Below are 27148 nucleotides of genomic sequence, written 5' to 3' on the forward strand. Positions count from 1 at the left end.
TACCTTTTGCGCCAGCTTGCAGGGTTCCATAAATTTGGTGCCCAACTGGCACTCTGGAATGAAGCAAGCCGGCGCTATACTTTTTGACACAAACTGCGTTTGCACGGTTATGCGTCAAAAAGTAGAAATATGGGCTTTAGGTTTTCTAGATTCCTTGCTAGAATATATATCTTGGATGTGTTTCAAGAAGAATTTTCAGCAGTGGTTCAAAATTATTCCCTAATAGCCAGCATGCTTTGCCAGGGAACTATGATTTTGGAGGATGCAGCACTTTCGGATTCAGGGCGTAGAAAGACTGATGGTGTAATAAAGAGATCATATAGAGTATCCACCTTTGTGTAAGGACAGACACCAATGCTGCATATATGGTACTCTGGGATTTCCACACCTTGGCAGAGTAACAAGGAGTGGACTGTACCACCAGTCTTTATGTGATGAAGCAGCACATCAGATTTTTGTATCTGATATTTCTTATGATGGACTTTGTGCCGAAGCCTCTGCATCAAGGTCAGCAATAGCAGCAAGAAGGTATATCTGGATGAGCGTGGAAGGTAGACAATTCACAAAAGGTCCTGTTGAGTTATTTCCCATTCATTTTTCAAAGCTTTTTAGAACCCAACTAGAAAACCTTATTAAGACATCCGTGGAGAAACATAAATTGTGACCTCCAACTCACTCATGCCTATAGGTTCTCTATCTACAGTAACAAAGGGTGCTGGCCAGCCCTTTGGTACAGTGGTTGTTAACTAGGAGTCCACTTTTCTGACAAGCACTAGCTCAGTATTTCTCTTCTCCCTCTACACCTGCAGCTCCAACATCATGACTAGACAAAGAAGGTGGGAGGAAGGCTTGTGAAGTATTTAGCAACATAACAGAAGACAGTGACAGACACCTGGATACTCCCAATAATCAGATTAGATACCACATTGAATTCCAGCAGGTCCTATATGATTGTTTTCTGCCACGCCTGCTACTGCTTGATCAAGGCTTGATAAAGGACATCCAGGGATACATTTCAAAGGGAAAGCTGGGTATTTATTCAATGAAGTTCCTGATCTGTCCTATCTCGGATTTAATGTGGGTGACCCCCTTTCTACTGTACTAATGATTCAAGATGGTCACACTGCCGAATATCCTACCTCTCATTTCTCGAGAAGTTTTCTGGCCTCTGTATACCTGTGCCTATTTGCACATACCAGTTCATCTGAAATCTCATAGATTCCTTTGGTTCTGTGTGATGGATACCCACTTTCATTTCTGAGTACTTCCTTTAAGTCTGGCTTCCACCACAGGGGTGTTTACCAAAATACTGGTGCCTCTGGTGGGTAACCTTCATTTTGAAGGGTTGTTAGTTTTCCTATATCTGTGTGCATTTTTCAATTACAGCCTTTTTTTCAAAGGGTATGGAAGCAGTGCATCGGATAACTGAGGAGTTAAGGTGTCATTGATTTCTACCAATAAAAAGGTAAGTCTCATCAAGTGACAGTACAGAACAGTTTACAGGCGCTCTTTTCAGAAACCCCCTTTAACCATAAAGGTTTTTTCGATAGCCATCTCCTCGGGTTGTAGATTAGGGGAGATCAGAGCCTTGCTTTCCTCAGAGCCTTTTTTCTATCAAGGTAGTCCTGAGACCAGCCCCTCCTTTTTGCCTATGTCTTTTTTCTTTCCAACTGTCTCAGGATTGTTTCCTTTGGATATTTTATGATTCATGTTTGTCAGAGCAGGAGGTTCTATGGCACTGCCTTGACCTTCACATGGCATCATTGTCTATCTATTTGGATGGAACGTCTTCGTTTGCCTGGTAGATTTCCTTTTTGTTGTTTTTGGTTTGCCAACAAGGATCATCGCCTTCCGCTGCTTGACTATATAGATGGATTAGGTGGAATATTTCTTTGGTTTAACCAAAGGCAGGAGTGCCTCTTCAGTTCACAGTCCAGGTTCATTCTTTTACACATATTTTCTCTTCTTGGGTGGCTATTAGAAAGCATCCATTTGTGCTGCAGATACATGGGCCTTTTATTAAAATGCATATTTTTAAAATAGAACTTTGTAAATTTAGTAGTATATTTGTAATTTGTCACTTGTATTTAAATTGCTTTGGTCAGTGCTCACTACTACCATATGTCTGCTTTACAACACTTCAGGCAGAGAGACCAAGAGGATAAAGGAAGTCTGATAAATAGAGTCAGACTTGTGGGCACCCGATGCATTGAAGAGCACTCAGGTTCTCATTTATGGGGTTTTGCCATAGGGCAGTGCAGCAAGACACCTTGCTGCGCTGCCCTACTTTAAAGTGAAAGGGCAGGAATACATCATATTTATGCAATACAGTTCATTACTGTCCTTTCCTCCTGCACTGGCACCATTTCGGCGGCCTAGCGCCAATACAGACATCCCTCCACTATGGTGGAAGGGTGCCTGTGTTTTTGGCAGGGTTGTTTTTGTGCATGCAGGGGTACCTTCCTGCACAGAAAAAATCCATAGAGGCTACAAAGAGGAAATAATGAGGGGAAATAAATATATTTCTCCTCGTAACTTCTGTCCTGGGGAGGCGTAAGAGTCTGACACATTTCCAGGTTCACAGGTCTTTGTAAATCGGGGAATGCGCCAACCCATGGGAGTTGTGTGGAAAAACTCCCCGCAATGCCCACAGAATGCCTCCCTTGTACAGGGTAAGGCAACGCAGCGATTTGCGCTGCATTGCCTTACTCAAGATTTATGAGGCCAATGAAAGCCACGCATTGTAGCTTTAGGTGGATTCATAAATCGGACTCAGAGCTTTGCATCACGCATCTACCACATTGCATGGTGCAAACGTAATGCAAGGCTCTCATCAATATGCCCCTCAGCGCTTCTCTGAATATAACCTAGTAGGTTTTGAGTAGGAGCACCAAAGAACTGAGTTGTGCCTATTATGGAACTCCTGCTCCTCACCAGCATGGTGGAGACAGAGAGTGACAAGTGATGGTGCCAGCAATATGTGGCACATTTTTCAGACACTTGGAGATAAAATACTACATTGCTGAATCTGAATGAAGGGGCATTTTTTTGGGACAGCGTAACAAATCTGGCCATGAAAGTAAATTGAGTTGTAACAGGCGTTCTCATGCATATATCAGGATGCAAAATGATGAACCTAAGTGAGCCCCCAACGCTTATTAGTGGAAGCCCCCCTCATAAGCCCTCACAGCGATGGATAAATGATAGCTAACTGTACCAGTGGGGCAATAGGGTACTACATTTATATACGTAATGCTGCCTATATGCTCTATAATAAGTGTTAGACTTGGCATCCTTGGCGTGGTCTCCCCTAACTTTTTGCCTCTGTTTCCCAGGTTGTTGATGTGGGCTGGACTCTGTTTTTGTTACTCTGGGCACTAGACCAGTGCTATTCAGTGCTAAAGTGCATATGCTCTCTGTGTAAATTGTACTGTTGATTGGTTTATCCACAATTTGCATATTTGATTTACTGGTAAGTCCCTGGTAAAGTGCACCAGAGGTGCCAAGGGCCTGTAAATCAAATGCTACTAGTGGTCCTGCAACACTGGTTGTGCCGCCCACATTAGTAGCCTTGTAAACATGGCTCTGACATGCCATTACAGTGTCTGTGTGTGCAGTTTTAAACTGCCAAATCGACTTGGCAAGTGTACCCACTTTGCCAGGCCTAAACCTTCCCTTTTCTTACATGTAAGGCACCCCCAAGGTAGGGCCTAGGTAGCCCCATGGGCATGGTGTAATGTATGTTAAAGGTGGGACATGTACTTATATGGTTTACATGTCCTGACAGTGAGATTCTGCCAAATTCGTTTTTCACTGTTGCAAGGCCTATCTCCCTCATAGGTTAACATGGGGGATGCATTTAAATTTTATTAAAGGGCAGATTCCCTTTGGGAGCAGATAGACATTTGGAGTTTGGGGTCTCTGAACTCACAATTTAAAAATATTTCTTTTAATGAAGTTGTTTTTTAGATTGTGTGTTTCAAAATGCCACTTTTAGAAAGTGGCCATTTTCTTGCTTAAACCATTCTGTGGCTCTGCCTATCTGTGGATTCCCTGTCTGGGTCAGTTTGGCAGTTGGGCTGTTTGCACCTCTCGCTAGACAGTGACACAAAGGGAGCTGGGGTGTAGCCTGCATATCCTGATGAGTCATCTGTGCTGGGAGGGAGGGGAGGAGTGGTCACTCACACTCAAAAAGGCTGTGCCTGCCCTCACACAATGCAGTCTCCAACCCCCTGGTATGTGTCTGGGGCCTGGCCTGGGCAAGGCAGGATCTTACAAACAAGAGAGACTTTCTCTTGAAGTTTGCCTACTGCAAATGCAGAAAGGGGTATAAGAAGAGGCCCCAAAACCCCTGAAAATTAGATCACTTCTGGAAACAAGTGTAACCTCTGCCAAGGAGAAGAGCTGAAGAGCTGAGGACAAGTGCTGCCCTTGCCTGTGACTGCACTTTGTTGGGCTATCCTGCAGTTGCTGCTTCTGCCTGTGAAAGGGGACAAAGACTGGACTTTGTTGTGCATTCCTGCTTGAGAAGAATCTCCTAGGGCTTGAACTGAGCTTGCGTCATGTTGTTGAAGTCTTAGGGTCATCAAAGACTTCCCCTGCCAGCACCTGGACTCTATGCTGAAACTCCTGCCCTCCCAAGTGGTGCCCTATCCAGTTCCTGGGTCCTTGAAAGGTGAAGCTGGCAGACAAGAACTGAAAATCCACGCACAGACCGCTGTGCTGGGAAATTTTCGACGCACCTTCTGCAAAGCGGCTGATAAATGGCGCGCTGCCAGCGTGTCACAGCTCGAAGATCGACGCAACGTGGCTGGAGAAATGACACACAACACCCGCTAACGGAGGCTGGTAATGACGCAAACCCCATGCAGCCCGGTTTTGGGATACCTTGTGTCTGGATTTTCAACGCAACATTGCTGGGTGTGGAAAATCAACACAAAGCCTGCCCAGACCTGAGGTTCCTGTCCAGATCGACGCATCGCTGTCTTGCGGGAGAGAAGAAATGACGCACGCGACCCAACCAGAGGAGGAACGACGTATAGTCTTGATGCATCGCTGGCCTTTTTTGACGCACACTCGCCTGTGCTGCTTTATTTTGACGCTACCCAGGTACTTTTGTGAAATAACATCATTCTCACTGTTTTCTAAAGATTAAGACTTATTCTTTTGAAAATTCATAACTTGACTTGGATTGTTTGTCGTTTTGGTCTTGTTTTGTTTAGATAAATAGTCCCTATTTTTCTAAACCTGAGTTGTGTCATTTTGTAGTGTTTTCACTGAGTTACTGTGTGTGTTGGTACAAATACTTTACACATTGCTTCTGAAGTTAAGCCTGTCTGCTCGTGCCAAGCTACCAAGGGGGAAAGTGGGGTTTAACCAAGGGTGATTCTCCTTTACCCTGACTAGAGTGAAGGTCCTTGCTTGGACAGGGGGTAACCTGGCTATCATCCAACCAAAGACTCCATTTCTAACACTAATCATATAAAATGATTAGGGCTGGGCAAAACTTTAAATACGCCGGAAATATCTGAGTAATATCAGTAATTACGATCAATTAATCAATCAGGTATTTAAAAAGCGCTGCTTATCACCATGGCGGGTCTCAAGACGTTTCATGTGAGATAGCTTAGCTTATATAATCTATATTAACATGAAATGTTTAGGAATTAGTGGGTGATGCTGCCGCATAGAAACTATAATAATAGTAATTCTGCATATACGTGCGCTTGAATTGTTACCACGATGAGTGGCCACCAATGTATACGCAAACTAATAATGATAATCAAAATATTTTTATTACGTTTAAATAAGTTTATACTAACATATGCGTTATTAGATCTGTACTGAAAACCTCATAGGCCTTAAGTTAGCATGAGAAGAAGCTTAGCTGCCTGGCTCTCATATTAAATGCATTTTTCTATTTTTCAGTGTGCTGACTCACAAGGGGCCATGACCCTGTTTATTCTTTTTCTTCAACTTGGAAAATGAATGTAACCATGTTAGATCCGTTCTCACCATCTCCCCTCGTCCACAGACTAAATGTTAAAAGTGAATTGAAACAATGTAGATTAATGTAACGTACAAGGTCATTCAAACCAGTGAAGACAATGGAACTTCTGACCAAAAGATGTGCAAAGAATTACAGAAGGATGAAATCACACTGGACATGCCACATCTGAAGACGTCAACTACGAAGACCAATCAAAGACTTGTAAAATAATATGAGTTGAAAAGTTAGATTACCCAATGTACTTTCTGATAGGTTAAAGATAGTGGGGTATAGCAAATGTCCAATAGAATTTTGGTGGAATGTACAACGAAAAAGGGATAAAAACCATGTCACAGGAAGTCATTTAGAATTAGGTAGGGAATGCTATTGATTTTATCCAGAAACTTTGTCACTCTGATTGGTGACTTGGTGGGTTACTTAAAACCATCCTTGCCCTTAGATTGCTCATTCTACACTTTACCTTCTTATGAGGAAAGTGCCTTTTTGCCCCAGAGCTGAATTCTGACTGATGGCAATTTGACTGATGTCCTGAAGACGAAGACTGAACCTGTGTGCTGACCTAACCTTTGGAGGGTAATTATGACAATGCAATTGTAATTTGTCTGTTTTCTTTTCCTTTCTAGGTACCAACTGCTTGCTTTTGACAGAGACCTTAGCTAGATGTTTTCCAAATTGGTGTTCTAAACTGTTTTGCATGAAGCCCAACATGAAAATGCTAATTAGAGGCTAGGACAGGTGTTCGTTAAACTGACGCAAACAGACAAATGACTGAAACTATGCTTTATTGAACTGACATGTTATTGACACTCTCCTAAATTGATCTATGTTCACGCCGTGTTATGTTCTGATGTTTGTGTTTCTCGCCTTCATGAAAGCTTACCAAAGTTGCCATATTGTGACAATGCTAATATGTTTTTTATGGTGTTGAGATTAACGCATTTGCTATTAGACTGTAATTAATAGGGAATAAAACTCATAAAATTCTACTAAACAAGGTGTGGTTATTCATGACTGAAAGGTCAAGGTAGCGTCTTTGAATTGATTAATGACTTTGACTAAAGTGAAATGCATTGTCGTGATAAATATTGATGACATTATTGATGTATTGATTGATATATTGATTAGCTATCTTGTCCTAAGTTGTCTCTCAACTGGGTCAAAAGATTCATTGGCCTAAAACGAGTCCTGATGTGAAATAAAGTATCATAAAGGCACGCGTTAATACATGCGTTACTCTCCTGATGCAAAATTACCAAAATGACACAATTAATCCAGTTTGAGTAATTAGGGGCAACAATCCCACTTCAGAAGCAAAGAAACAATGAACTAAGAGAGAGCATGCGGCTGCTGGCTATTGCGGTTCATGTCCTATAGCATTTACTGCTATTTTCTGAGTGCAAAATGCATCCTCTGGCCCATTTTGGACACAAGTTTGCAATTTGCACTAATAAAATAGCGCTGAATGCTGATTACACTTCTAACACAAATATGCATAATTCTGAGTTGTTTTGTGTAATTATGAGTAATTACGCTAGACATAATTAGGACAATTACACCCACCGATTAAAATAAAATGGTAACGTTTACAAGCTCATGTAATGTTTTGTATGAACACTATTTTCTTCCTGTGTAGTCTGCACATGCACATCTGTGCTTTCTTGGGGGTGTATTTGGGTGCTCTGTGTTGTGCCAAGCCTTGGACACTCACTTAGTGTAACCTAGCAGCCATTCTGTTTTTTTGCTTTTAAAGGGGCCATCTAGTGTGATTATCTTTGCCCAGACCTGCATACCTAACAATGACCAAAAAGAGAATGTTGCTTTGCTTGATGATGTCCACTGGGGTTTTTCAATGTAAGTTCACTTAATTCACCAGACGGCCCGTATGATGGAGGATTTTGTTTCATACAGTCTTCCACTAGGGAAGAGTTGCTTTGCAGAATAATTACAATCTGGTATCAGTCAGGGTCACTCACTGGTCTGCTTCTATGTGAGTACCTTTTTCTGTAGAAGCGTTTAAACAAGTCTCTTTGGGATTTTGATTTTAGAATATATAACAGATGTTTCCCTATGAGGATATTCTCAGGAGGGACACTTCCTTTTCCCTCTCCTTGAGATTTTAGCAACAAAAGATAAAGAAGTATGCCAGAGGATCATGGAATAAGGAGTTTACAGGACCTAGGGGCCAGATGTACAAGGGTTTTTTGCATTCACAAAATGGTTCGATTTGCAAAATCAGGCCATTTGCGAACAGCCATTTTTGTATGTATAAAAAGGCATTTGCAATTTTATCAAATCAATTTAATACTAAACCACTATTTTTGCAACTACAAATACCTAGTCTTTTTTTGTAATTTATGTATTATAGATTCGTTATTTCAATGTACAAAGTATTCACGACTAGTCAGAGAATGCTTGTTTTACCACCAACTCCGAACAGGTGGTAACCAGGTGCACCCTGTATAAACAGCCCCAGAATGCAACAGATTTTTCCAAAATGGCAGCATTGTACACTGTGACTAGGAGGATTAGGATACTGGCTGATTTACAGATGAGGAGGCGGAGACAGGAGCGCATTTTTGAGCTGGAGTTAGTCTTTTCCAGCAGACAGAGGAGGAACCGTTTGATAAATACAGACTAAGTAATGTAGTTTTTTAGATCTCATAGCTGAGATTAAGCCACAGCTAGAGAGAAACACTCCCAGGAGTATATCCAGTGCTTAATTCGTGTTTATTGTTTCCGGTGCTGAGCACTGGCACTTATTTTTGAGGGCCGGGGCTTATTCTTCTGCCTCAAGCATTTGCTGCGAGCAAAAGACACATACGGGAAAGACAGAGGAAGAGAAAAAGGGAAAGCGTCACTAAGGCAGAAAGCAGAAAGCTGCAAGAGTGAGATGAAGGGGCAGGGAGTGGTTTTTAATGGATTGAAGAGGCCGAGATGGCTTCACGATTAGGCTGCCTCAGTTTTCCGTGTTAACCCATTTAATTGCTGCAGCAGCGTGTTTAAGAGGAGGGTTTTGGGCACCGGCACATTTTCATTTACAAATTAAGCACTGAGTATATCTATTCCCATCCACCTTTAGGTAGTATACTCACTGAGCCACTTAGTCTCTGGGAGTTACTGAGGTGTAATTGCTGCAGAAGGTGGGGGTCTCTTAAAGTGCCCTAGCCAGTTTTTTCAAAGGTTTTCTGGATGCAATGCTAATGAGAATTAGTTCTTATATTAGTTTTTTTACAACTGCACAGGAATTACAAATAAGAAAGGTAAAATTTAATAAACTAGCCCAATCCCCACGGTATTGGGTGTATAAATGGTTCTCATGACACGCCGACCATCTACTATTTTAAAAAATAAGAAGAATACACATTTCCTAGACATCTAAGTGGTTTGTCATGTGCTCAGTATATTGCAAGATTCCCAAGCAGCACACATGGCTCCTTTATGTTTAGACCTGTTGGTATTAATGCACACCTTCTTAGAAGAGATTTTGAAGATGGATATTTACTAGGGAATTGTTCTCAGTTATTCATGGGTACATGATTCACATGATCTCACTGATTTTGTTACTTAGTAAACACTTTTTACATTGTAGGAGACAGTGCTTATGCCTTGCTCTCATTAATTCTTACACCAAAACTTAACCCTGCAGAACAAAGTAAGCGCTGAAACAATGATGCCCATAAATCCACAAGATCAGTGATTGAAAGGTAATTTAGATAGCTCAAAAGTTGTTTTCGTCGTCTTCATAAAAGCGGTGGTGCGCTTCAGTATACACCTGATATAAGTTGTGAGATAATTGCAACAAAGTGATATGTTACACAATGCAGTGACTCGAAGGGGAGTATTGTCACCATGTCAGAGACAGAGTCAGATGATGAAGATCAGGAACAGTAAGCGCATCACACACAGGATGCATCAAGGGCAATAGAGGGGAGAGGGTGACATGCAGACATCAATATGCATTATTTTAAATGTAGGTTAAATCAAGACAACCGTTTTGCTTCGAAACTAAATCAGTTTTACCTCCTTTTGAGCTATTTTTCTAACAAGGACACATTGTTTTCAAATAACAACTTTTAACAAAGGTATACAAAAGTGAAAAGTAAAATGTTAGAAACGTTGCTAATGCTTCTTTCTACTTCTTACTGCACTTCTATGGGAAGCCATTCATGTCAAAATTGCAGCTCCACATATAAACTTCCCCTTTCTGTGGTAACTTTATTAGGAGTTGATTGAGATACCACTGCTTGTAGCTTGTCTGCAACTGTGATGCACACTCCTGACTTCTGATATAGAGAGGTTCACGAGGCATGAAGCCTCTTCACTCTCACCCACCTAATTCAACCATAGATGAGATGTCTGAAGTTTGTATATTCTCCAAAGTGCTGGTGACATAAACTAGGACACATGCAACACCCCACTGTAGTGCTTCATCTCTACCTGCAAGCTCACTGTGCACCTTGAGAAAGTGGCAGCAGCATGTGACAGTTGGTTAACTGATCTTGTGAACACATCTAACCGACACACAAGTTGATGATGCTTGCACCTATTGTTTACATTTTCATGCTGTATAATATACATAAAGTGGTAACAGCTTTTGTTAGGTGTTAAAAATGTCCTGCAATCACTTTTTGTCCCTCTGCAACAGTGTTATTGAGCTTATCTAAGCCAGCTTTTATTTTTGCAATGCTTTCTTTCATAACCACAAACTGTGTATCTACAGCTTTTATGTTTTTATTTTGTAGGTGCTGCACTGCCAACATTGAGGCCCCAAAGCTATCAAAAACATCCCATGTATCTACAACATTTGTCCACGTTATAAGGTGAGATTTTCTCAGTTTTTACCGACTGTGACGATGCCAAAGAGGCCTCCTGCACATGTGTCTGCCCCTTACAGCAGGTTGTGTTGTCTCCTTGGATATTGTTTGCTTCTCTGACTCTTAGGTGAAATCTGGCAGTGGAGAGGGTGCCCCCTCTGAGAACGCCCACCAAGCAAAAGCAAACACTGATTCCAGCAGGTGAGAGCTGTCAAAGTGCTCCTGCCCGCTGGAAGCAGAGGTTTCATCTCTTTCCCTGCCCATAGAGATGCTGGCAGGGAAAGAGATGAAAATATTGCTCTTGCACACAGGGAGCTCCATGTTTATCAGCTCAATGTGTGCAATAGCAATTCCGGCTCCTGCAGGAGGCGGGGAACTGGCTGGGACCACGGGCCTTGAGGCTCCTCCTGCATGGCTGGCCCCAGCGGATGGGGTCCCCCTGGGCCATCTGGCCCAGGGAGGGGGGCTGTGCGGCCTTCCTCCCCTATTGAATGAAAGCTGGGCCCCAGGGAATGGCATCCCAGGGGCCATGATCAGCCCAGACAGGGGGGCCTCGCAGTCCCTCTCTATTGTGTGTTTTCACAGCGATTCTAAAATCCTTCGTGGAGCTGAATGCATCATTGATCAATTGGCGAGCAATTATGTGCTATGATGGGTGGTTTCTTTCTTATCCTCTCCCGGTGAGAGCAGAGTCCATGGTTCTTCCTTTTAATTGCTACAAGTATGGAAATCACTTGGAAGCTCCACACACTTGGCCCCACCAAAGCAGTATGCAAAGGTCTTCCCGTCTTTTGCAAGGATGATGGACAGCTTACCAAGGAGTCCCCCAAGGAGTTTCCCACCAATTTTGATGGTGTGTTCTTAAATCAGAGGAATATGAGGAAATCTCCACAAAATAAATAAGCACTTACCTCATATAGATAACAGGAAGGACCCTGGTTTGGTGGAGATGGAGGCTTTGTAGTCTTGTTGGCCTCTCTACAGGAGGATTCATGTTAGAGAATTCTAGAGAAAGACGCACCGGAACAACCATGTTGTCAAAACACACACAAGGTCACTGGTGACATCTCCTTGTGCTCCATTACGCAGCTGTAGTGTAGCATACATACTGGACAGTTACTCAAGGAGGCAAAAGAACTCCACTTGGGTAGATGTTTTGTGCAAAACTATGAACTCTTGTTGGATAAAAGGACAGGTGAGGTTTCTTTGTGGCCGAGTCACTCATACAGCTACAGACACACCCACACAGACACACCCCCAGTCACAAACGCACTCAGACACTCATGCACCCACTCAGACTCATGTACTCACTCCCAGACCCATTCAGACACTCATGCATCCACTCCCAGACCCATCTAGACACTCAGCACCCACTCACCTACCCACTCAGGCTCACACACCCACCCACAGACCCACTCAGAGACTCATGCACTCACTCACAGATGCACTCAGAGACTCATGTACCCACTCACAGACCTACTCAGACACTCACGCTCCCACTCACAGGCCCACGCAGACACTCACACACCCACTCATAGACTCACTGAGACCCTCGCGCACCCACTCACAGACTCTCAAGCATTTATTCACAGACCCACTCAAACACTCATGCACACAACCACAGACCCACTCAGACAGTCATGTACCTACTCACAGACCACTCAGAGTCATGCATCCATTCACAGACCTACTCATAGTCTTGCATCCACTCACACATCCACTCAGAGACTAATTAACTCACTCACAGACCCTCTCACAGACCCATTCACCCACTGACAGACCCACTGAGGTACTCCTGCGCACACTCACAGATCCACTCAGAGACTTATGCATGCATGGTTGGGTGGGTAAAGGGAGCTGGTTGAAGGCTGTACCTGGTGCTGGGTGGGGGTTTGGGTGGCTTTAGGGGTTTGCCCGCAGGGCCTGACCCCAGGCCAGGCCCCGTGGCCAACGTCCACCGCACACGTCCAAAGGCCATGTGTGGTGTTGGTTGGATTAATGTATAGTAATTAAAATTACTTTACGGTAAAAAAACAGAAATTAATTGAAAAAAACTACAGGTTACAGGGATGTTATAGCTGGGACATAAATTTACTCGCATGACAACATAGAAATTCAGTGCGTGAGTTAGTTACGATAGGGCACAAGTTATAGTTACTTGAGCTAAATATAACTATAACTGATGAATTTATATGGCTTTGTGTGAGTAAATTCGGATCCTAACTATAATGTCCCTGTAACCTTTGTTTTTTCATCATAGCCATCTGGTATAGCTATTTAGTCAGGCTCTAAAGTTTCCTCCAGTGACCTTTCCATGAGAAATGCTATGTAGTTGAGCAAACTCATAACAATGTCTATATAATGATCTGGTGTTTACTAGCATACAGGATAATGTTCCTTGTCAGTGGGCGGAGCGACCAGCTGAAGATACCTCTAGCGCAGCACAAGTTGCGTCACCATCAAGCAGGGTAAAACATCTGGCTCCTCTGGGGTGCTCTGAGGACACATGACCCCCATCCCCAACACAGAGCAGGAGCTGGAGTGTACTGGACCTCAGACCTGGGTGCGACTCGGGGTTGCATGTGACGGCAGACGCTGCGGCTGGCCCATAACTGTAGCGGAGGCTGGATCATGGCTCTGGAGTTGTGGTGCTTCAGCATCCTGTCCCAGGGCTGTGTAGTGGATGCGCCGCAGTTGAGATGGCGCACAATGGCCACACTGGACAGAATTACAGACACCAAAAACAGAGGGCCCAATTCGCAAAGGTAAACTTCGATTAAGAGTCAAAATTTAGATCAAAAGTGTAAACTTAGATGAAAGGTCTAACTTTACTCATAGTAAAGTTGGACTTTTGGTCTAACTTTACACTTTTGGCTTAAGTTTAGACCAAAAGTTTAACTTTACTCATAGTAAAGTTGGACTTTTGGTCCAAGTTTAGACTTTTTGCCTAAACTTAGACCAAAAGTCTAACTTTACAGTGAGTAAAGTTAGACTTTAGGTCTAAACTTAGACTTTTGGTCTAAACCTAAACATTTGGTCTGAATTTACCTTTGTGAATCGGGCCCAGAGTGTCTGGCGCTGCCACTACAGTATCCACACTACAGCAATCTCTTTCCAAACTCTCCAGCATCACTAAAGAAATGGCAACGCGGTCGAAATCAGAAGGAAGAGCCAGAGGAAATAACATCCACCTTATTGGCTTCTCAAGGGGCTGGGAAGGGCCCGTCCCTGAGGCCTTCATGGAGTGATGGCTGCCTCTGTCATGCCAACAGATACCCCGTCCTCCTGCTTCGCTGTGAAACAGGCGCTCCAGGCCCTGGCCAGACCCATTATCATTTGCATCCTCCTGAACTAGCACAATAGAAATTCCATCCTCCTTCATGCCTGTGGTCAAGTTACGCTATATTACCAGTTACACAATTTACTGTTTTATTCAGATTACACCTAACTTGACGAACTACAATGCAAATACTTCCTGGACACCAAGAGGAAACTGTGTGAACTCAATACCCAATACATACACTTTTACCCCTTAAGGTAATATGCCCAGACCAAACCTTTTTCTTTGACTCATCGGAGGTGGTATTCAAATGGACATATGAAACAAATAAACAACATCCACCTGCATTAATTGCCCCTGTTCGGAGGGGGCACGATCTGGGGGTATGGAACAGCACACATCCCTGAGACGCTTCCAGAATTGAGGAGGCAGAAGATTTCAACATCTGGAGAAACTATCCTGCAGAGTCAACAGGAGGTATTTTGGTCCAGTGCAGTCACAGCACAAGCCTAAGCACCAGTTTAATCACACTCGCAGAAGTGAGTGTCCATCACTGGCGCCAGCAGGCATCCTCACTTCTTTCAAGAAAAGAACATTCATACTATCCTTGACACATCTTGAACTTGGATTCTATATGGATTTTTCTTACTTTTCTTCCTTCCATTTGCTTACATTTTAATCTCAGTATCACCATCATTATGGCAAATATTGCAACCCCATCATCATTGAGAAAACTGTCTGAGAGATTAGAGGTCATGGTGAGACATGTGAATGGATCAGGAAAGAGGCAAAATGGTATCTGAAGTCAATGCAGTAAAACATCAATCCTCAATTAGGACAAAGAAAAGGGGGGGCGTGGTCTGGACGCCATAGATGGTGGCCACAACCTAACGTGTCTCTGAGCAACCCACCTGACATCCTGCCTCACCCTCCCGCAAACTGTAACCTATAAATTCATACAAGAGGGGTGTGTATAGCCCCCCTTCATCCGTGACACCCGCTGCCCCTGAAAAAAGCCAGAAGACGAAGAGCAGCGAGCTATGCACAGACAGGGGGTCTCCCAGTGCCAGATGCATGTCCCTTGTCCCTGGACGAAGCAACCAGCCAATGGCTCCTCTAGCGCAGCACAAGTTGCATCACCATGAAGACGGGCAAACCATCTGTTCTTTTGCCACCCATAGGGAGCTCAGACAAACCCTTACACAGGACTGCCATTGCAGCCTGCGTGAAGTAGTGCACACACTATTTCACAGCCATTTGCACTGCACTTAAGTAACTTATAAGTCACCTATATATCTAACCTTTACTTGCTGAAGGTTAGGTGCAAAGTTAATAAGTGTGAGGGGACCCTTGCACTAGGAAAGGTGCCCCCACATAGTTCAGGGCCATTTCCCCAGACTTTGTAAGTGCGGGGACGCCATTACATGTGTGCACTACAAATAGGTCAATACCTATATGTAGCTTCACAATGGTAACTCTGAATATGGCCATCTAACAAGTCTAAGATCATGGAATTGTCCCCCCATTCCAAATATGGTATTGGGGAGCCAATTCCATGCATCCTCAGGGCTCCACCATGGACCCCCAGTACTGCCAAACCAGCTCTCCGAGGCCTACACTGCAGCTGCAGCTGCTGCCACCTCACAGACAGGGTTCTGCCCTCCTGGGGTCTGGGCAGCTCAGTCCCAGGAAGGCAGAACAGAGCATTTCCTCTGACAGCAGGGTGTTACACCCTCTACCTTTGGAAATAGGTGTAACAGGCTGGGGGACAGATGGTGCCCTCCTTGCATAAACTAGTATTCACCAGTTCAGGGACCCCTTCTCCCCTGCTCTGGTGGGAAACTGGGCAAAGGAAAGGGGAGTGACCACTCCCCTGTCCATCACCACCGCAGGGGTGGTGTCGGGAGCTCCTCCAGTGTGTCCCAGACTTCAGCCATCTTGCTTTGCAAGGTGTGGCTGCACTCTGGAGGGCTCTGAGTGGCCAGTGCCAGCAGGTGACGTCAGAGACCCCTCCTGATAGGTCCATACCTGATAAGGTAGATAATCCCCTTCTCAGGGCTATTTAGGGTCTCTCCTGTGGGTTCTCTTCAGATTCTGCTTGCAAGTTTCCTTCAGGAATCCTCTGCAACAACTTCAGCATCCTCTGACCTTAGATCAACCACAGCCTGCTCCAAGAAACGCTGTAACTGCAACAAAGTATCCACAAGAGACTCTTTTCTTCAGCAACCTCAGCTCCAAGTCAGCAACTGCAACAGTTTCACAGTGTGCATGCCCTGCCTTCATCCTGCACCAGAAGGACCGAAGAAATCTCCTGTGGAGTGATGGAGTCACTCCCATGCTCCAAGCAGGCACCTTCCAAGGTGACGACCGGTACCCTGGGACTCCTCTCACGGCGACGAGCGTGCTCCTAAGGACACAGAGGGTAGACATCATCGACAGACTGTCCTGAGGTCCTGCTCATGCAATTTGGAGGAGGTAAGACCTTGCCTTCCCCAAGAACGATGGTACCCCTGTGTTTTGTGTCTTCTTTGCCTCCTGAGGCCTCTGTGCACTCTTTGCAAAATTCCTTCATTCACAGCCAGGCCCAGGTCCCCAGCACTCCACCCTGCAACGCTCAACTCACTGAGTTGTTCTCCAGCGGCTTGGGGCCTTCTTTTGTTGTGCTGCATCAACTGCGTTTTGCACCTCCTTTGAACCCGGATCCTGCGGCTTCTGGGGGTGTTGGCTGGCATCCTGAGCGCTCTGTAAATTGCTGAGAGCCCCCTAATCCTCCTCACACCTTGGTGAGGCCCCCAGGTCCCTCCTGGGTCCATCCAGTGCCATTTTGATGAAAACGCACTTTTGCCGTAGCCAAGGCTTGTTGGTGCCTTCCAACACAAAATCTCATCTGCAACGATCTTCATGCAGTTGGACATCTTTTGCATCATGCAGAAACCCACTGGCATCTTCCTAGGGTGCATTTCTGCATTCTTCAACTAACCGGGGACTCTTCTTTTGCAGCCTCTTCTGGGCTGGCAGGGGCTCCTGTCCTTCCTGGAACTTCTTTTAACTTCTGGACTTGGTCCCCTTCCTTTGCAGGTTTTCAGGTCCAATAATCTAGCAGTTGTTCTTTGCAGACTTGGTTGGCTGCTGCAAAATCCCCAAAACGAGGTGTAGTGTGTCCTAAGGAAACTTGTAGTACTTTACTCCTGCTTTTCTCGGCTCTGGGGTGGGGTAATTTACTTACCTTTACTGTATTCTTACTGTCCCAGCAGTTCTGCACACACTACACTTGTCTAGGGGGGAATTCATGATTCACATTCCACTTTTTTTAGTATATGGTTTGTGTTGCCCCTAGACCTATTTTCTCCCATTGCATTCTAAGGGATCGCCTACTGTTTGCATTGTTCTATGACTATTTACTTGTCTAATTTTGGTGTCTAGTGTATATATTGTGTATAATACTTACCTCCAGAAGGAGTATTGTCTCTAAGATATTTTCGGTACTGTGTCACCGAAATAAATACCTTTATTTCTGGTAACACTGAGTGCTGTCTTTACTTGTGTATAAGTACTGTGTGGTATTGCATGAGCTTTGCATGTCTCCTAGTTCAGCCTAAGCTGCTCTGCTATAGCTACCGCTATCAACCTAAGCTGCTAGAACACTACTACATTCACTAACAAGGGATAACTGGACCTTGTGTAAGGTGTAAGTACCCAAGGTACCCACTACAAACCAGGCCAGCCTCCTACAGGGGACAGGCCGGTAGAGCTGGGGCCAAGTCAATTGTCATCTCCATCATCTCTGTGGGGCTTTCAGATCAGCAGTCCTTCTTCTTTAGGTCGTCAGGAAATCTGTTTTCCTGGGTTCAGGGTCACTCCTAAATACTAAATTTAGGGTTGTGTTTAGGCTGGAGGGCAGTAGCCAATGGCTACTGTCCCTGAGGGTGGCTACACATCCCTAATCCTACTGGGGCAAATCTTCCAAAGCAAGATGGAGGATCTTCTAAGCAAAGGGTCACCTCAGCTCAGGACACCGTATGGGCTGTCCTGGCTGGAGGGTGACTCCTCCTTGTTTTTCTCATTATCTCCTCCGGATTTGCCACCAAAAGTGGGGGCTGTGTCGGGGGGCAGGCTTCTCCACTAGCTGGAATGCCCTGGGGTGCTGTAACACCAGACTTGAGCCCTTGAGGCTCATCACCAGGTGTTACAGTTCCTACAGGGGGAGGTATGAAGCACCTCCACCCACGACAGGCTTTGCTCCTGGTCACAGAGTGCACAAAGCCACTCACCCTATGTGGCCAGAAACTAGTCTGGAAGTGGCAGGCTGGCAGAGACCAGTCAGCCTAGCACTAGCAGTTGGGCTGGCATGCAGGGGACATCTCTAATATGCCCTATGAGTGCATTTCTCAATAAATCTCACACTGGCATCAGTGTGGGTTTATTGTACTGAGACGTTTAATACCAAACTTCCCATTATTCAGTGTAGCCATTATGGAACTGTGGAGTTTGTGTTTGACAAACTCCCAGACCATATACTCTTTATGGCTATCCTGCACTTACAAGGTCTAAGAATTGGCTTAGACACTGTAGGGGCATAGTGCTCATGCAGCTATGCCCTCACCTGTGGTATAGTACACCCTGCCTTAGGGCTGTAAGGCCTGCTAGAGGGGTGACTTACCTTTGCCACAGGCAGTGGGTTGAAAGCATGGCACCCTGAGGTGAGTGCCATGTCGACTTAGTCTTTTTCTCCCCACCAGCACACATAAGCTGTGAGGCAGTGTGCATGTGAAAAGTGAGGGGTCCCCAGGGTGGCATAATACATGCTTCAGCCCTTAGAGACCTTCCCTGGCCACAGGGCCCTTGGTACCATGACCTAGTAGACCAGGGGTACCATTTACAAGGGACTTATCTAGGTGCCAGGGCTGTGCCCATTGTGGAGACAAAGGTACAGTTTTAGGGAAAGAACACTGGTGCTGGGGCCTGGTTGGCAGGCTCCCAGCACACTTTCAATCATAACTAGCATCAACAAAAGGCAAAGCTTTAGGGGGTAACCATGCCAACAGTGGCATTTTCCTTCACCATACTAACGTGATTCAGAGGGCATTTTTCAAAATGTCTTTTTTCTTACACGTTGGATTACATTTGGAAAGCAAAGATGCAGAGGAATCCAATTGGTAATTACAAATGTTCTACTATCCTGTGTTCTCACACGTCTCACAAAACAAATGGCACGTCACTTCTGTTGGTAGACCTTGTATCTGTGACAGGAAAAGGACCCAAAATGTATGGACACACTGCATTTTTCCTCTGAAAACGGATCCTTTTTTTGCAATGTGGGTAGGTGTAGATTTTAGGCCTTAGATCAGCCGGCACCTTGTGAAACCTAGCAAACTTGCACTTTTTTTTAAAACAAGACACCCAGGGAATTCCAGGGTGTTGTGCCTTGCGTGGACCCACAAGGTTTTCTTACCCACACTGCCCTGCAAACCTAAAACTTTGCCTAAAATCCCACATCTTCCTTAAATTTCTGTGATGGAAATTTCCAGAATCCACAGAAATACATAAAATTCCTACCAACCTGGGGTACTGCACTTGTCCCCATACAAATGCTGCTGCACTTGTGTGATTCAACCTAGTATTCGAGACAGGAACTGATCAAATCAAGGTCAAAGGGAGTCCCATGCAAGGACTACCATTGACCCTGGTTTGATCCATTCTTGGTGGGGAGCCCATACCCATATGTTTTTCTGTTTCCCTGATGCCTAGTGTACTTTCTGGCGCCTGGGAAGGCAGATTGGGGCAAACGTCCAATCTGCCTCCTGAGGTTGGGGGGCAGACAGACTCTTCTTTTTCTAATTATTTTTTTATCCCTGGTGTCTACTGGGACATCTGCACCCACCTGGGATTAGAAGACTGGGGATTATCACCCTCACCTGCCTCCTTAGGGGCAAATGAAAAACATTTGGGAGTATGGGTGGGAGTAGGGGGGAGGTCGCAAGCCCTTACCTAAGAGGCTACTCCCTCAAAATCTCTGGCAACTAGTGGGTGGATTCCTGCTTGGAAATCGCTCTACTGTTGTGATCCCGTAGCAGGGATCCACTGGACAGAGATACCAACAATACCTCCCCCAGTGCAATCAGTGCTTGGGGACCCGTGAGCACTGATGTAATTAAAATAAAACAAGCTGTTTGGTTCACTTTACTTTCACTTTTGTGGTAATGACGTCAGCTCACCCTGCGTGGTGTGGTGATCATTATTACCAAACAAAAAAAAAACTTGTGCTCCTCTGGAGAGCGTTCCTGAGCAGACAAAGTAGAAAAAAGGAATTCTCTGGTGCAAGCAAACACACTGGGGAGGGAGTTGGCCAAAGCCTGCACTAAAAGGGATAAGGGGTAGCTTCACCCTTGGAGTCTACATCTTTGTCTTGGGTACAAGTGAGAGCAGATCCAGCCTTTTGGAGCTCTTCTTAGGTCACAGACAGCAAGTTCAGTCTTCTTAGGTCCAGGAATGTTCTGAAGTTGGAGCCTGAAGATGCCACATTTATGCATGGCACAAGCTAGTGGGTGGGAAGGTCTCCTAGGCATACCCCAACCAATGGGATAAAAGATCTTGGGGCCAATCTCACCCACTTTGGCTATTTTCAAGATGGCGAAAGTCTTTGACAACACTTAATTTGGGCTCCGAGGGTTGGGGCTATGTGGAAAGTTCAATGTGATAATTTTAGTGTTCTCCCACATCCAGCACCAAAGTCTAGTTTGAAGCAGCCATGGTACCTCAGTAAACCCAGACACTGATGCCTGGTAGAACAAATCAGGATTTTACAGCAACCAGACAATAGATACACAAGAATTGTTTTGGCATCCCGTTTCCGTTTATGTCCTCCCAGTGTTGTACATAAAAAGAACCCAGAGACAGATGTCTGATGGGACAAAACAGGTCCTTCAGCAACCAGTGGATACACCAGAATTGTTTTGCCACCCTGCTGATTTTACATTCAAGTAGGATTTAACACTGTAATGTCAAAAAGGATGCCCACAGCCTCTTCTCCGCATATTCTGGGAAATTCAGAGGAGCCATCTTTGGCCATTCAGGTCAGCCTATTGTTTGCTCCTGGGATGCACTTTGCACCTTTTTGACACCTGTTCAAATGCTAATTACTATTGGCCAGAAGTGGTAGAGCAAATGCAAATTTAGCCTCCAGGAACTTCAGTAAGGGAAAAGGTAACTTTCTAAAACTTACTTTTCCTTAATATTTATTAAAAGTCTGACTTCGCCATTGGATTTGATTTTTAATAACTATTAAAATAGCTGTTTTGTTACTTTTCTAGCTAATCTCATTCCTGAGATACAGTATTAGGATTTTTATTCTGTACTCTGGTTTTCTGCATAGGACAGCTAGGGCTGCCACAGTAAACCAACAGCTTTTGGATACTAGTTACTGTAAGGAAATGTTAACATTTCTACATGTCCTACATTTAAATACCATGTGTCCTGTTTTGTGGGTGACAAGACATACACTGGGTTACTTATTAATATTTAAAAGGGAGGTATAGCACTGTCAAAAGGCTTAGTTTTATCAGGTTGAATTGCAGTTTATAAACTGCTCCAGTCAGGCTACAATGGTGTGCCTGAGGCCATGTTTCACTGTCAACATAGTGGATGGCACAATAGGTGCAGCAGTCTACTATTGACTTTTAACTTACAGACATATACAAGGGACTTAAGTAAGCTAAATATACCAATTAGGTATGTGCTAATTCAACTCTATTTAAATGGGAGGCACACGCCCTTTACCACTGGTTTGCAGGGTGACAGTACACAGAGTTCTAAAGCCAGTAAATATAAAGGGTATAGCAAAAAGCAAGAAGTGACCATGCAGAAAAGGAGGATTTCTTAAATTGGAAATAAAATTAATATCATCACAAAAGAAGAGGAAGAAACAGAAGATATTAAACCGGATACAGTGTTGCGTATATGTGATGGGAAATGTAAAGATTTTACCAAATGTGTTCTGATAGTGAATATTTTTGTTGAAAGGAAAACTGAAGGAAAGATTTTTTGTGGCTAAAAGAAGGTGATCCTATCTTGGATTGGCCACATCAACAAGAACTATGCATTGAGTTAGGCCCTAATGCTATCCCCAAAGCCTATTACGTGAATGTCAAATGGAGACAATAGAAAATATATTGTCTCCTTGAAGATACATTTCTCAGCATTTTCAATAATGTTTTAGGCAAGTTTGAAGGTTTCAAACATAAAATGGTCATGGAAAAAATGCAGCTCCTGCTTGGCATAAGTTGTGCAATGTTACCCTGAATTACAGGAACCTAAAGCCGTTTTTGATGATATATGCTCAAAGGGTATTATTGACGACAAAGAATGTTCTTTTTAGGCTTCTCCGGTGGTGGTGTTGTTAAATAGTGCTGGTAAATGAAGGTTATGTGTAGATTTGCAAACCCCTAATAAAAAGATTTGGATAGGCACCCACTGCCTCATTTTCATAAACATGTTACAACTTTGGCGGGTGCTACAGTATTTTGCACACTAGATCTGGTGATGCATATCACTAGTTCAAATTAGATAATTAATCCAAATACTTTACAGTTTTTATGACCCTTGTCAAAATGTTTCAATTCTGTATAATGAAATTTGGCCTAGTAAGTGCTGCTTCGGTATTCCAATGTTGATGAATTAAACTTTATATGGCATACAAGGCGCGGTGGCATTCCAGGATAACATCCTTATATACAATAGGAATATAGGAATATTTCCACATTCTGCATACATTCACACATTTACTTACCTTTCACCTTGGATGTGGAGGTCTACTTAACAGTCATGGAATCATAGGAGTCTTACCAGTTGCCCCCAAGCCTTCAGTATTACTGGTGCAATTTCACCTGCAGTGATAACCCCAGGTGGAATTACACACAAACAATTGCAAGTGCCTCCAGTCCCGGGAGGAGCAGAAAATGCTAACCCAGTTAGGATGAAGCCTACTGCATCTGTGCCAGTCCCTACCCCATACCTGCACCCCTAAAAGCTGTTCCACAGTCACTTTGCACTTGCCCTGAGCAGGTAAAAAATGTCAGCAGCTTTCTCCTCAAAATGGGGAAAAATTGACATAAAAGAACCAGGTAGTATCAGACCTGTGCAATTAATCCTGATTCTAGTGAGAAAACCGTAGGTTTTTGCAATTTGGTGCTCAGATACTGGCCGAAATTGGAGATTCTGGCTCACCAGTGTCCCCACACAAAATTCCAGAAATCTCATAATGATAGCTTCAGTAGTGGGGGTACGTAATCATAAGAGTGGCACCTATGTATCGAGGGGTCCAGGTCTGATAGGTTGTCTTAAGGTGCATTTCCACACCTCAATGAGACAGCAGTAAGAAATATGAAGGAGCGTAGCTTCCACTGGTGAAGAAGGTGCAGTGGCACAGGGGCCCAGAGGCCTGAGGGGCCAACTGAATCCTGATTATTGCTGTATTTTATAATTCAAAAAGCACTGGGGGGCCATTTTCTTCCTTATACTAGGGCCCATGACACACTAGCTACAATACAGGCGATGAGCTGCATTTTGATAGGTTGTGAGTTGGACAAGATAGTTTAGTGTTTTATGACCCTGCTACAGACATTAATTTGCAGGTGTGAATTCTGACATGTTTAAATGGGTCTCTCCTCATTATGATGTCAGGATATTATTGAGTAGCAAGTTACATACTAATATTAGTTACATTGAAAGCACACAAGAATCATCTCATTTTGATTTGCCTGCTGTGAAAGTGGTTAAAATCAGGGGTGGGCGGTAAACTTCGCTCTGCCAGCGGAGTTTGCAAATTCTGCCCACTCCACTTGGAGTGCGGAGTTTGGCACAAAGTCCATCTACCGCCATGTGGTGGAGTTTACCGACTCCCACCCCTTTTCCTTACTAATAGTCTCCTACATCACAATGAATCACTTAGGTAGATCATAGCCGGGTGGGAAAAGTGAGGAAAGTGAGGCCATCTTGGATTGGTTGAGTAAAACAATGCCATGGAATTGGCAGAGAGCACTTGTTAGTTTCCCATTGGACCTCCTTTTCTACTGCACGGGCTTAGTGACATCAATACGCCGAATGTACCCAAATGAAAGGAAATGTCCAGTAAATGAGCTGTGCAGGGAAAACAAAGCAGTTGAAATATGACTGCATGTCAGCCGTGGGCCTAGGTAAGCTGCTCGCCCATCGCTTCTTTCTATTTGGGCTCAGGGTGGCAAGCTCTTTAAATTTGAAACCCTGCAGGTAGGCAGGCTGATACCGGATAAAACAGCTGCTGCTTAATAAACCCAATGTTTGCTAGACAGTACTTGCCCGTTGCTCACTGGTAGACCACTCAACATCCAAGACTAGAGCATGTTCTGAAATTTGCAGGTTATTAGACTACACAGCCAAAATGCATATATCGAGGAACGGTTTGTAAAAATTACAAGTGTGAGGAACTCCGCAGAATCACATAGTTTTTATTTAACTCCGCAGAATTTTGCGGAGTCAACTCTGTGAGTTCTGCCCACCCCAGTCAAAATATGATAATAGGAAATATTATTAAATTATCTAGACTTTAGTAATTAAGTTCTGTGTTGGAAAGCAAATCCTAAATACAACAGTTCGTGCCAGTCTGATTTGCTTTTGAGAAGCAAACCTCATGCTAAGAGTTAGTAAATCTCGGCCAATGTTTTGAAACATGGAAAACAGAATGAAGTAATTTTGTAGGTTAAATGTTTCTTATTTCAACATTGAAATAATATGGTCTCTGTACTCTTAACAGAGGCTATATACAGACACTTTAGATTATTGTGACTGCATAACATTGTTTTCACAGAAGTATGATAAAATCATATGTTAAGAAATTGCGTTTTTCATGAGCACCCAATTCATAGCAACAAATGAAAATCCTGGGCTGTGTATTTTTAATAATCTATTTTCTATATTTAAATGTATTTGCTTTTTCATTTATTTATTTATTTCTGTTTTAACTTTCTAAGACTTTGGCCTAATTAATGTGAACATACATTGCTAAATGTCTGGGGAAAGATTAAAGTAAATGTCAGCTGCTTGAAAAAGCGAATTAAAGAGGTCATATTCTGAAACACTGTTTTAACTGAAACAACTAATTCTAATGTGAGAAAGTGCGTAGGGAAACATTATGTTGTACCTTTCTTGGAATATTTTAAAAACTCGTGGCAGCTGATTCAAAAAAAGCATTTATGAATACAGAAAGTAGCACTAAATACTCTTACATGCCTTTGTAAATCAGCCCCAAATCGTCAAACACCCTATTAGTAAAAATTAAAAAAGGGCAGAGTCCTCTCCATTTGTTTTGATTGTACATGAATATTCTGAATACTCTCTGAATATTCCCATGTTAGTTTTTTTGTGGCTAATCACAAAGGCATGTAAGAGTCTGTAACAGAGTACTACCAGAGTATTACTTTATGTACTCCAAAGTGCGTTTGTTAATCGATCCCTTATTGAGTTAAAATGTGAGGTTACATGTGCATTTTTTCACCATATCACATCTTGTTACATGATTTCAATGACTCACACTGTTGCCCCTACTCCGCCCGGTGCTCTCTCAGCCAACTCAGAACTACTGCATGCCTCCATTCTCTGGATACTTCCAGATGTGAGGAATTAACTTTATGCCCCTGTTACTTTTACCTCAAAGCAGAAAATCACTGAATGTCTTTATCAACTGAGGAATATTCTACTATTTCCAGTTCATCAACTTCACAGATAAAAAGCATTGCATTATTTCCCACGCAACTTCTACTCATACTGAGGCACTATATCCCTTCTCACTCTACCTCCACCTCACAGATGAGACACTGTACCTCTTACATCTCAGAGCTGAGGGGAGTGCATTACATTTAATTCCACCTCTACATTATTATACTTTTCATTACAATTCTCACACACTCTTAACTAATGTATTATGTATTGGCTTCCATTGAAATTGAATTGAATTGTCCCTTGCAGTTCTTATCTTTATTGGTAATTGTGCATTTTCGTTTCATATTCTACATAGTCTACAAAGAAAATACTGAAAGTAATATTGACTAAACATACCATATGATCCACAATTGTAAGGTTGTCCTTAGGTATTTGCTGTGCAAGACATCCATGAATTTCCCCCTTTGGTCCTAAAATAAATGTAATAAAGACTGATAATTAAAATAATTCATACTGTATTGCATTCTTTCCCAATGAAAAATCCTTAGGAGAAACAGTTGCACTTTTGAGATATGTAGGTTTAGATTTCCCCTCGAAACACGTATGCTAGGGTCTACAGGAGCAAATCTAATGACACAGCTAGGTAGCCTGCATCGTATCTCTGTGATATTATCCCCTCTCAAATCATACAATACTGTCTTAGTTGTTCTAAAAAGCATCTTTTCAAAATGAATTTTTCCTCTCAGATTTAATTTCTTTAACTATGTTTTAAAACCCATAGACATCATTATAGTCTTATACAGCCCGCCGTTGAGGGCTGTACCAGTTGTTAAAGGCCCTGAATCTGAGTTATAGGCCGGAGCCTCAGACGAGGTCCTATAACGAGGTAGAGGGCCTTTCAACAACCGGTACAGCCCAAGGTAGAGGGCTGTAAAGCTATGAGAATATTCCACCCATTGAAGGTAGAATGTTCTAAATTAAAAAGGGGCGAAACATAAAGACAAACATTAAAAAGTATGAGAAGATGGTTTATACCAACCATTTTAAGCCCTGAGCCACTACATTGTTTTCAATGGAGCTCCCAACATTCCATTGTCTTTATATAGCCTCAGCGCCCACTGTAGCGGGCTATACAAGCCATTAAAGCCAGCGGGACTTTAATGGCTGGTATAGCCCAGCTACAATTAGAACATTTGCCGCTAGAGGGCAGAATGTACTAATAAATAAAAGAAAGGCCTCACAGAACCCGAGGGGATTGAAAGCTGTTGCTGTGAACAAAAAACTTTGGAATGCTGAGGCTCTGGCAATTAGAAGCCCAGAGCACTCCATTGTCTCCAATGGAGCTCCCAACAT

The 27148-nt window shown here is 43.5% G+C and overlaps 1 protein-coding gene across 2 annotated transcripts in view; it reads right to left on the reverse strand.

The window, feature by feature from the left end:
- Positions 1–27148, reverse strand: part of SVOPL (SVOP like) — a 244704-nt gene that overhangs the window by 77804 nt on the left and 139752 nt on the right. For both annotated transcript variants that reach the window (XM_069227985.1, XM_069227984.1), the window contains exon 10: positions 26192–26265. In XM_069227985.1, the coding sequence (XP_069084086.1) occupies positions 26192–26265 (74 nt within the window). The remainder of the gene's footprint in view (positions 1–26191; positions 26266–27148) is intronic.

Source organism: Pleurodeles waltl, chromosome 4_1 (assembly GCF_031143425.1).
Source record: "Pleurodeles waltl isolate 20211129_DDA chromosome 4_1, aPleWal1.hap1.20221129, whole genome shotgun sequence".
In the NCBI taxonomy this organism is placed as follows: domain Eukaryota; kingdom Metazoa; phylum Chordata; class Amphibia; order Caudata; family Salamandridae; genus Pleurodeles; species Pleurodeles waltl.